Here is a 12,057-nt window from a genome sequence, read left to right as displayed (position 1 = left end):
CTCATCGATAAAACAGGATATAGTCCCTACTCCACAGGACTGCTACAAGAAATAAATGAGGGAGTACATGTAATGCACTTAGGACAATACTTGGAACATGGCCAAGCACTCAATAAATGTTAGCTGTTACCCAGTTGATTCTAGAAATCCATCATTAGTTAAGAACACAGGAATGGGATTTAGGAGCAGTGGGCCACGGGAGCACCCGGCCTCTTCCACAGACAAGCTATGTCACCTTGAACAAGTCACTTCACTTCTCTAGTGTCAGTACGATCATAGCAGGAAATAGAAGGCAACCTCAGATGGAATTCTGAGGAAAACTTTTAAGATGTGAACTATTTACAGAGGAATGAGTAACAAAAATGGCAAGGTTCTCAGGGACTAGAGATGTCAGAAGCCATTTCTACCCTCGTCCCCTGACCCCCACAACAGCTTAGAAAGGCTAAGGAAAGAAGAGTCACCAGAGCCTGATGAGGGCAGAACCAGGGTGGGGTGGGGGGAGCCACCGGATGGAACAAGCCACTGCCAGACTGCCCGGGAGAGCAGTGACCAAGCGCGGCGGGGGAAGCAGACATGCCCTGACCTCTCTGCCTTCCTGTGCTCCTGAGGCTCTGCTTTAGCCAAACCCAACAGGAAGCCAGAGGGCAGAGGAGCCTGCGTGCTGGGGTCCACCGGGGTCAGCCTCCAGAGGCACAAAGCAGGACAATGAGGCAGAGAAGAACGGGGGCGGAGGAGAAGCAATGTGACAGAGGGACCTCCACTGAATCAAATGTTAGCACCTGCCAGGTGACTTAATCTCTGAGGGCCTCTCAATCTCCAGATGCTAAAATTTCCAAATTCCACTTAACTACTATTCTGTGCAGGCTTCCCTGGTGGCTCAGACAGTAAAGAATCCACCTGCAATGCAGGAGACCTGGGTTTGATCCCTGGGTCACGAAGATCCTCTGGAGAAGGGAATGGCAACCCACTCCGGTATTCTCACCTGTAGAATCCCATGGACAGAGAAGCCTGGTGGGCTACGGTCCATGGGGTTGCAAAGAGTCAGATGCGACTGAGGAACTTTCAGTTCACTATTCTGTGCTCTATCTAGACTGTGAATGTTCTACAACTCAACAACTCTAATTTATAATTTGATATCTATATACATACTTGCTGAAATTAAATAGAAGCCTCTCAAAAACGAGAACAGGTCCTGTGCTGCTCAAAATAGTGAGTGGTTGACCAGCAAAGAGGCAAAAGATGGCTCCAGAGACAGCGGTGCCCAGGAAACTCTCCAGCACACCCTAATAGAAAGAAAACAGAGGTGTTAATAGAAACATGCCTTATTTTATGTGTGATGTCACTAGGGGACTTAAACCACATGAGTATGCTATTTTGAGGGCTGTCACAAACATCAAACAAATGTAAAGAATATTGATTTTTACCAATATGGATATCACCTTCTATTTCACACACATATGATTTAGCCATTCCTGCCTATTCCAAGGGTTGAACTGCTCCTAAGTACTATAATGACTGTAATGACTCGTGGTTGACTACAGAAGGCAAAGGATGACTCCAATACTCTTTAAAAAAATACTAATTGATGCTTCCATACATAAAATCACACTATACAATCCCACCAAGTGTGTAGAAGTGACTTAGTACTTCTGGTGTTGTTCTCTCTGTGGTTACTTTCAGTATTTGTTTTAGCTGAATTTCACTTTGCACACAGCAGGTACTTATAACTAGCTACATTTTATGCACAATAGCTATTTTCTATAAAGGAAAGCTTTTTAAGAGGAAAGGAGAGCAAAGAGAATAGAAGAAAATGATTTGCCCTCTATCCTGCAGTCTCTAAGACATCAATTTCAAAAAATATTCTACTGCATATTCATTGTCCAGTGTAAATGTACACAAGAGCTGCAAATTACTTTCTCTCTAGAGGTAATAAATGCGTGGGGACATGAGTAACTAAACATTTGTGGCCACGTCGCCCTGTAGATGTATCTCTTAGAACCAACCCATTATTGCCCCTTAGCATAATAAGAACAAAGGATTATAAATATACATATATACATACACATATATATAATATCATATAATCACATAATGTATACATATAATGTAATTATTATAAAGAAATTGGTCTTTTAAAATTGATTTACAGAACTTTAAGCGCTATCCCCACTAAAAAGCCATCCCAGGAGACTCTTACTACGATGATTACTTGAAATATTTTTTTATGTGGCTTTAGAGCTAGTAATATTCTCTTCAGAATGACATTAACAATAGTACATCCTTCTCTTTTAAGGGTAGGGTTCAACTGGGAAAACACAAAAATCCTTTAGCACAGCACTATGTAATAATGAGGCTGGGGTGGAGATGGCATAAAAAAGCAAGAGTTGACAAGTAAAAAGACTAGTTCCTCACACAGTGGGCAGACACATTCTAAATACCTCAGTACACCTACTTTTGCCCAAGATGTTTAGGTCTGAAGTTTGGCAGGTGAGTGTTTTAAGAGGACCCTATTTACATAAACTCTATTGCATGGCCGAAGGGTACCATCTCGTTATTTACAGCCTTTGCACACATAATCATTGTATCCAGCTCATTCCTCCTAGGGGAGCAGCAAGCAGAATGATAAACAAAGCCAGTAGAACCAGGCTGCATTTATGCAGAGAAAAGAGAAAAAGGTTCCCCAGTGCCCACTAAATAGTATCAGTCTTGACCTCTTATCCCTGAAGATATGGAGTTTCAGGGGGTTAAATGATATGCACAAATCCATGCTCACTGTGGCACAAGTCTTTGGAGTATGGTTTCCTGCCCAACTACTACTGCATCCTTGGCAAAGGGAAAAGGTATACACGCAGCTGGGATTTTCTCAGACTTGCCCTTTTTTTTTTACCTCTTGTGCATTGACACCGGGCTTTTTATGTCTTTGTCATTTATCTTTGTGTGTGCGTGTGCCTTATTTTAGTGTGTGTGACATGAAAGAGTAGGTCCTGGAAGGCTCCTCATGGCAGGACAAGCCATGCTCTGGGCACAGGTGACAGGCGAAGTGTCCCTGCATCGTTCTCTCTCAAGTATGGATGAGTGACTATTTCTCATCACTACTGCAGGATCAAACTAAAGCACACAGCCTGGGTGTAAGAGAGAACACAGTGAAAAAAGGAGGAGTATGAGATTAAGAATACTCTATTTGACTTGAAGGGCTTCCCAGGTGGCTCAGCAGCAAAGAATCTGCCTGCCAACGTGGGAGATGCAGGTTTGATCACTGGGTCTGGAAGGTCCTCTGGAGGAGGAAATGACTACCGACTCCAGTATTCTTGCCAGGAAAATCCCATGGACACAGGAGCCTGGCAGGCTACAGTCCATAGGGTTGTGAAAAAGTTGAACATGACTCAGTAACTAAATAACAACAACAACAAATTTGATTTCATGTAGCTATTAACCTCTGTGAGGGGCAAGAGCAAGGTCTCCAGCATCATCTGTATTTCTCTTTCCCCCATAATGCTACACACCATTCCCCACATGCTCTCCAGGCACCCAGGAAACATTAAAGGAATCTAAGAAGACGCCCAAATCACACCCTAGGTCCCGCTTATCAAAGGCCAACATCCATGACTGCTCATCCAATAAAGATAACAACTAATCTCTTCCCGAAAACAGCTTTGATTCATGGAAAGTCATGTGATCGTTAAAAAGGTAAGATTATTTTTATTTCAGTACTTGATCCTTTGCTAAGTGCTACAGTTTCCATTTGTTGCTGACAATTTTAAAACAGAGACAGATGATTTATTATACACATTACACTGGAAACTTGCTTAAACTCCGAGGTGTTTCCAGTGTTTCTGAGAAAAGAACTATTTTCATCACATTTTGACATGTTGCTCTTGACAATATAGAAATTTTAAAAAATAATCTCATGCAATGAATAACTTTAACTAGAATTTAAAGCAATTTGTAAAGTGAACTATCAAAAAAGCCCTTTTTTGATTTATTATTGTCAGTGTTCATGAATATAAAAAGGAAATAATGTGTGGATGTGTGCATTTTTAATAGCTATGGCTCATAAAACCACTTCTACATCTGATTCCCCACAGAGGAACATACTCCCTAGCAATTCATGAGAATGTAATGTACACGGCTGAACTCTGAAGGGTGCAGAATCAGATGCAGCAAAGCACTCCAGCTACATTTTGATTTGGTTTTTATTTTATTCCATTTCCGATCAGATGATACCCACCGCATAACAGAGGAAGGAGCTAACAACTTGCCCTTGGAAAACAGAGACTGGACTCTATTCTGCCACCAAAGAGCTGATGACCTTGGGAACGTCACTTAACCTTTGTCAATTTCAGTTTCTTCAGGTAGGAGAAAAACATCGAGGCATAGTACACATACTGTACAGTATAAAAATGGACTCTGGAGTCAGATCACCTCAAGCTGACATCCAGACTGTATATGATTTACTCTGTAATGACTTAACAAGTTACTTAACCTCTCTGTGCCTTGTAACGTGAACATCAGATTAGATAATATGTCTAATGTTTATCACAGTCATTGACAGATGTGCTTTTGATGAACAGTATAGTCTAAAGGAGATCAGTCCTGGGTGTTCTTTGGAAGGAATGATGCTAAAGCTGAAACTCCAGTACTTTGGCCACTTCATGTGAAGAGTTGACTCATTGGAAAAGACTCTGATGCTGGGAGAGATTGGGGGCAGGAGAAGGGGACGACAGAGGATGAGATGGCTAGATGGCATCACCGACTCAATGGATGTGAGTCTGAGTGAACTCTGAGAGTTGGTGATGGACAGGGAGGCCTGGCATGCTGCGATTCATGGGTTCGCAAAGAGTTGGACATGACTGAGCGACTGAAGTGAACTGAACTGAACACATACATCAGTCCCTCATGCTGGGAAAGATGGGAGGTAGAAGGAGAAGAGGCCATCAGAGGATGAGAAGGCCAGATGGCATCACCGATGCAATGGATATGAACTTGGGTAAACTTCAGGAGAAGGTGAGGGACAGAGAGGGCTGTCATGCTATAGTCTGTGGGGTCGCAAAGAGCTGGACACAACGGGGTGACAACAACAACATACACATTATGAATCTACTCAGATAAGAGATGAAGAGGCTGAACGAGGTCTCTTCCAAGGTCTCCTCCAGGTGGCTCAGCACAAAGAGCAGGTCCTGGAGTCAGGGATACCGGAGTTTAATCTCAGCTCCACTACTTATGAACTTCTCTAAATCCTAATGTTCTCCTCTGTAAAATCAATGGCTATTTCACAGGATAATTACTTGGACTGAATATGATAATACCATACAAAAAGCTAAGAATAAAGTAGAGAGACGATAAGATGCTGGTTTTCTTTTCTTCCTGCTTCCCGTCTCCTTCTTCCCAGTCTGTCTCAGTTACTTCTCTCTCCTTCAACAGAGGAAGGAGATGGAGCGTGACAGTCAATAGGAGTGACAGGAAAAGATGAAGATTGCTCCTCAGGCAAAAAGAGGGCAAAAGCCTCTAGATTCTCAGTGTTTTCCAGGGTTAGGTTGCTGTTCAGTCATGTCCAATTCTGCGATCCCATGCACTATAGCCCTCCAGGCTCCTCTGTCCATGGCATTTTACGGGCAAGAATACTGGAGTGAGCTGTCATGGCCTACTCCAGGGCATCTTCCCAGGGATCACACTCAGGTCTCTGTGTCTCCTACATTGGCAAGTGGATTCTTTACCACTAGGGCCACCAGGAATCCACAGAAGCCTTAGACGGCAATGTTACAGCCACTGATTTTGGTGTTTCTTTTCATTCCTTGTAGTATCAAACACATGGAATCAGCCACAATAAAACAAAATGGTGTATTTCCCTTTATAGAAATGAAGTAAAAATCCACATGTAAAGCAATTGGTGAACCTTTTTTTGCTCACACGAGGGTATAACATTAAACCAAAGATATTCCTTGTTTTATAGAAGGGCCAAGAGAGTCAACTGAAGTCTCAGAAAGATCAAGCATAAAAGAAATTTGAGGAAGGGAGGTTCAAGAGGGAGGGAACATATGTATACCTATGGCTGATTCATGTTGATATATGGCAGAAACCAACACAATACAGTAAAGCAATTATCCTCTAATTACAAATAAATAAGCTTTATTTTTTTTAAATTTTATTTTATTTTTAAACTTTACATAATTGTATTAGTTTTGCCAAATATCAAAATGAATCCGCCACAGGTATACATGCGTTCCCCATCCTGAACCCTCCTCCCTCCTCCCTCCGCATACCATCCCTCTGGGTCGTCCCAGTGCACTAGCCCCAAGCATCCAGTATCGTGCATCAAACCTGGACTGGCAACTTGTTTCTTACATGATATTTTACATGTTTCAATGTCATTCTCCCAAATCTTCCCACCCTCTCCCTCTCCCATAGAGTCCATAACACTGTTCTATACATCAGTGTCTCTTTTGCTGTCTCGTACACCGGGTTATTGTTACCATCTTTCTAAATTCCATATACATGCGTTAGTATACTGTATTGATGTTTTTCCTTCTGGCAGTATGGTACTGGCACAAAGACAGAAATATAGATCAATGGAACAAAATAAATAAGCTTTAAAAAGTGACAAGAACATGAAAAAAAGGAGGAAATCTCACCATAGGAGCAAGATTCTTTAGAAAAAAAAATCCAACCACAATTGGTAGCACCAGAAGTTTGTCTGTGAACTACTTGTGATAAGTCAAGGCCATCACACCCGTCACGGCTAACACAAAGCAAATGCATTCAAGATGATAAAACATTCAACATTTATGCTGTCAACTTTGACTTTATTGCAATTTAGTACATTTAATATCTTCATATAACACTAAAGAATGACCTTTGTTGTTTTATGTCCTTTTTATTAAGAAATGTATTACTTGGATTAATAATTAACCCCAAACTGCCTTAAAATACAAAAGATTTTCTATCTCTTTGACAATTATCAACCAAGTAAAATGAGAAAAGAATATTTAGGGGGCAATATATGCTAAAATATTCACCAACATTACTGTTAGATTTCAAGACTTGAAAAAAAAAATGTCTACTAACCATAAAAAGAAATTTCAGCCTGTATTGGCTGTAATCTATTAAAACTGTGTAGAATGTTGATCAATAAAATTAAACTTCTCTAGCATTTGAATCTGAAATTTAGCCAAGAAAAATGATGCAGCCTAATGACTTTTAAACATGGCCATTGGAAATAAGCAAACAAACCTGAATTACCTGCAGATCAGATCCCCAACGTAAAGCCACAAGATCAAAAATAAGTGATGAGATGATGAAAGTACCTAAATCAAATTTGAGCCACATGAAAAATATCTGTGAGGGTTGTTTTTGTTTGTTTTGTTTTTTGTTTTTTAGGGAAAAAGAAATACTGAATTTTTATTTCCACTTCGGGCTTCCCAGGTGGCTTTGTGGTAAAGAATCTGCCTGTCAGTGCATGAGTACAGGAGACACATGTGGGAAAGATTCCCTGGAGAAGGAGAAGGAAATGGCAACCCACTCCAGTATTCTTGCCTGGAGAATCCCATGGACAGAGGAAGGAGCCTGACGGGCTTTTGCAGGGGTTTGCAAAAGAGTCAGACATGACTGAGCGACAAAACACATCTTCACTTTGAACAAATAAATCAAGATCTTCAAAGATTAGGTCCCAGGAATCCATAGGTTTCCAAAGTTCCCAAACTGATTTTTATACGGTCCATATCTGAGGTGCACCCATTCAGGCAATCTTCCTTCTTCTATCAAAATAAGAACTACCCGCTAGCATGGTTAATGACCAGCAGCTACACAGACCATTCATCTACACTAGGAAGGAAGACTGGATACACAACCCTCATTTCTTACTTCACCTGTGTAGCTACAGACTATAAATCAATGATTTCTCTCCTGACAGATCACAGCCGCCAAATCCTTAGTGTGCCATCTCTGCCTAAAAGTGCTTTGTCGTCATAAACAGGATTTCTGTTTACACTGCCCAGCAGGAACAGAAAAAAGGAGGCAAGACTTGAAAAACAAATTATCTCTCTGCTTGAAGAAAAGTATGAGCCAAAATCTCTACTAAAGAGCTCCAGTTCCAAGTCCAATAGAATGGATAGCAAGAAAGAGAGGCTTTACAATATTGTTTTGTTTGAAGAGCTGTGAATAGGTATCTAGATCCTCTGAAGTGTCCAAACATCAAATACCAGTATAATCTTACACAAAAATTAAGTCCAGATGGATGAGAAATGTAAATGAAAACATAAAAGAACTAAGATATGTGGGTAAATATTTTTCTAATCTTGGGGTGGGGAAACTGCTCTAAATATATCATGAATATAAGAAATTATAAAAGACTAAAGATTTTGACTACATAAGAACTGAGATCTTTACAGCAAAAGAAATCAAATGTGGTTAAAAGATACATAGCAGATCTAGGAAAAATACATTTGTGATATTTCTGACAAGCAAAGGGAAAATATCCTTATTATACAAAGAGTTCTTATAAGTCAATGAGAAAAAAAGAATGCCCCAAAGAGAAATATCCCAAGTGTACAAATATAAAGACACATAAGTAAGCAATAAGTATGGACGGATATTACCTCTCACTAAAAATCAAAGAAATGTAAATGGAATAAAAATGAGCCGTCATTTTTAAGCCACAGAATGACAAAAATGAGAACATGAGACAAATTCTGTTTTTGCAAGAAAGTGAGCAAGCCAGCTCTCTTGTCCATTACTGGTAGAAGTTTAAATCAGTATACCTTTGTGAAGTGTAACCTGAAATCAATATCAAAAATAAAACAAGTATATACTGCAATCACATTCTGCTAAAAATTTAGCTAAAGAGGTAATGACAAAGAAGGAAAGTGGAGTTAAGCACCAAGATTGTTTACAAATGAAAGGACTGAAAAAAACTAAAAGTCCACTAATAGAGAATTTATTAAATAAATTATAGCACATACACCATGTGTATAAAGAAATGCAGCCATTAAAAATGCTGTGTTCAAGACCCATATTGAGGTGGAAAGACTTTCTTGAAATGCTAGTTACATAAATGATTGCATATATGATCTCATTTACAGAAAATCCTACACAGTGATCTGTTTATACAAGCATTGCAAGATACAGAAAGATATTCATGAACAGGTTAATAATGGTTATTCCTGGATTTAAGGGCAAAACGATCTTCTATGCAGTGTTTCTGTACTATTTGAATTTCGTACCATGCTTAATTTTATCTTATTCAAAACAAAGCTATTTCAAAATGATTTCAAGCTAAACACAAAATATTGTTTAGAATTTAGCATTGTTTGGGATCTTCACCGCTGCTCAAATGACCCATCATTTTCTGACCACCAAGAAAATAGAGTTGACAAAGGTCATTTACATGGGAAAAACAGCCAAATAGGTTTCTGCTAAATGGAATTTGGTAAAACAAAAAAACGAACTTCAATCAAACAGGTTTCATTCAAAACTTATACATGAAATGAAGCAAATTGTCTAAAGTTAAAGTTTCTTCCAGGGAAAAGCAATGACCAACATACCCTGGAGGCAAGTAAACAGTGTGGTGCCCTTTACTTTGTAACTGAATACACATTTATTGTTTTCTTACCAACACAACCTAATTGGATCATTCCAACAGACAACCCTGCCCAAACTGGAATATGTTTCTGTTGCAGATTAACACATCACCTTCTATTTCCACTTCAGGGAAGAAACGCACTTTGGTACCAAAATGTAACATTCAGGGAAGATGAAATTATTATCTAGTCTTCATGCAGTAAAGTAATTATCAGTTGCTTTAATCCTGCTGTTACAAATTGCGCATGATGCTTTGTAAAGAAGTGTCTATCTTATTGAGGAATATCATATATGAGTAAGAAATGATACATTTCCAACTTAAGCAGATTGATTGAATATTCTCAGCACAGCAGTATGTTAAAATAAAGCCTCAAAGTTGGAGATGCCAAATTTATATTTATAAATGTTCCTTATTATGAAACAAGTTCCCTTAAAATGTGCTCTGTTAGGCTCCATAAATATCACAAAATTCAACAAATTCTAAAATCCTAAAAATCTTACGGTCTTCTTTTACTAAAAGGTTTGTGAAAATAGGATTATATTTATTCCTGAAAAAAATTTAAATGACTTTCTTCACTCAGTCTTCACTCTAGACTGTGCTCAGTCATTCACAACCAACAGTCAATTTAAATTAAAGCACTTCTCTGTGTTCCATAAAGCTAAGAAGGACAGCTTTTAAATAACAAAGACTTGACACTAAGTATCAAAACAGTTTTCCTTATATCAGTATCTTACCCACAGACTAACCTATTCATAAATATTTGTTAAATCAACATTTAACAATTTAATTAATAGAACCCACTTGGCATGGGAGTAGGAAATGGCAATCCACTCCAGTGTTCTTGCCTGGAGAATCCCAGGGACGGGGGAGCCTGGTGGGCTGCCGTCTATGGGGTCGCACAGAGTCGGACACGACTGAAGCGACTTAGCAGCAGCAGCAGCAGTACCCACTTGGCAACCAAGAATATAAATCTAATGCAATGAGTTCATATGCATGGTCATAAGAGACTTTTAGTTGTGGGAAGGACATGTTTTTAGGATAGTGAAGATAAAAGCCCTTATTTTTACTTAACAGTATGGCAGAGCTCAGTGGTAAAGAATCCACCTGCCAATGAAGGAGACGCGAATTCAGTCCCTGGGGTCAGGAAGATCCCCTGGAGGAAGAAATTGCAACGCACTTCAGTATTCTTGCCTGGAAAATCCTATGGACACAGGAGCCAGGCAGGCTACAGTTCATGGGTTGCAAAGAGTCGTACATGACTGAGCATGCATCCTCATGGCAAGGGGAGAGCTTCCGATTGTAAAGCTCTCAGATTGTAAAGAATTTGCCTACAAATTCTGGTGGCTTAGATTGTAAAGAATTTGCCTACAATGCAGAATACATGGGTTGGATCCCTGGGCTGGGAAGATTCCCTAGAGAAAGGAATGGCTATCCACTCCAGTATTCTTGCCTAGAGAATTCCATGGATAGAGGAGCCTAATGGGCCACAGTCCAGGGGGTCACAAAGTGTCAGACATGACGGAGGGACTAACACACTTTCACTTCATGGCAAGGGGAATAGAGCATCATTACAGTAGAGCTTACTGAAAAGTGCAATAAGAGCACTGCATATTCTTGGATCTCAGAAAGCCAACGCTCTAATACTTTGTTGCTTAAGAACAGGAAACAAGCCAGGGCTAGATCCCAGAAGACTGTAAGGTCAACTCTTGGCAAAGCAGTTCAGTTACTCCCAGAAGCCCAGGCTAAACTTTAACTGCCTACACTTAAGGAATCCATGCACACCCACTCTGGAAGTTTCAGAGTCCTCTCAGAGAAGCATGATGGCTCAAATGTATGTGGCAAGTTGGAGAATTCATGCAGCTATCTATGCTGCCATTCTAATTTGATTATATCTGGAGAGAATTCCAGAAAAACATCTGCTTCTGCTTTATTGACTATACCCAAGCCTTTGACTGTGTGAAAGTGAAAGCAAAAGTCGCTCAGTCCTGTCCAACTGTTTGCAACCCCATGGATTATACAGTCCATACAATTCTTTAGACCAGAATACTGGAGTGGGTAGCCTTTCCCTTCTCCAGGGCATCTTTCCAACCCAGGGATTGAACCCAAGTATCCCATATTACAGGCAGATTCTTTACCAGCTGAGCCACAAGGGATCACAACAAACTGTGGACAATTCTTAAAGAGATGGGAATGAGGCCACCTGACCTGCCTCCTGAGAAACCTGTATGCAGGTCAAGAAGCAGCAGTTAGAACTGGACATGGAACAACAGAATGGTTCCAAATTGGGAAAGGAGTATGTCAAGGCTGTATATTGTCACCCTGCTTATTTAATTTATATGCAGACTATATCATGCGAAATGCCAGGCTGGATGAAGCACAAGATGGAGTCAAGATTACCAGGAGAAATATCAATAACCTCAGATATGCAGATGATACAACCCGTAGAAAGTGAAGAACTAAAGAGCCTCTTGATAAAAGTGAAT

At 39.9% G+C, this 12,057-nt stretch overlaps 1 protein-coding gene across 5 annotated transcripts in view; it reads right to left on the bottom strand.

Moving 5' to 3' along the window:
• Nucleotides 1-12,057, bottom strand: part of SLC4A4 (solute carrier family 4 member 4) — a 363,163-nt gene that overhangs the window by 82,291 nt on the left and 268,815 nt on the right. For all 5 annotated transcript variants that reach the window (XM_027544701.1, XM_027544703.1, XM_027544702.1 and 2 more), the window contains exon 13: nt 1,150-1,283. In XM_027544701.1, coding sequence (XP_027400502.1) covers nt 1,150-1,283 — 134 coding nt within the window. The remainder of the gene's footprint in view (nt 1-1,149; nt 1,284-12,057) is intronic.

This window comes from Bos indicus x Bos taurus, chromosome 6, assembly GCF_003369695.1.
Source record: "Bos indicus x Bos taurus breed Angus x Brahman F1 hybrid chromosome 6, Bos_hybrid_MaternalHap_v2.0, whole genome shotgun sequence".
Lineage (NCBI taxonomy): Eukaryota > Metazoa > Chordata > Mammalia > Artiodactyla > Bovidae > Bos > Bos indicus x Bos taurus.
This window is presented reverse-complemented; position numbering and strand designations above follow the sequence as displayed.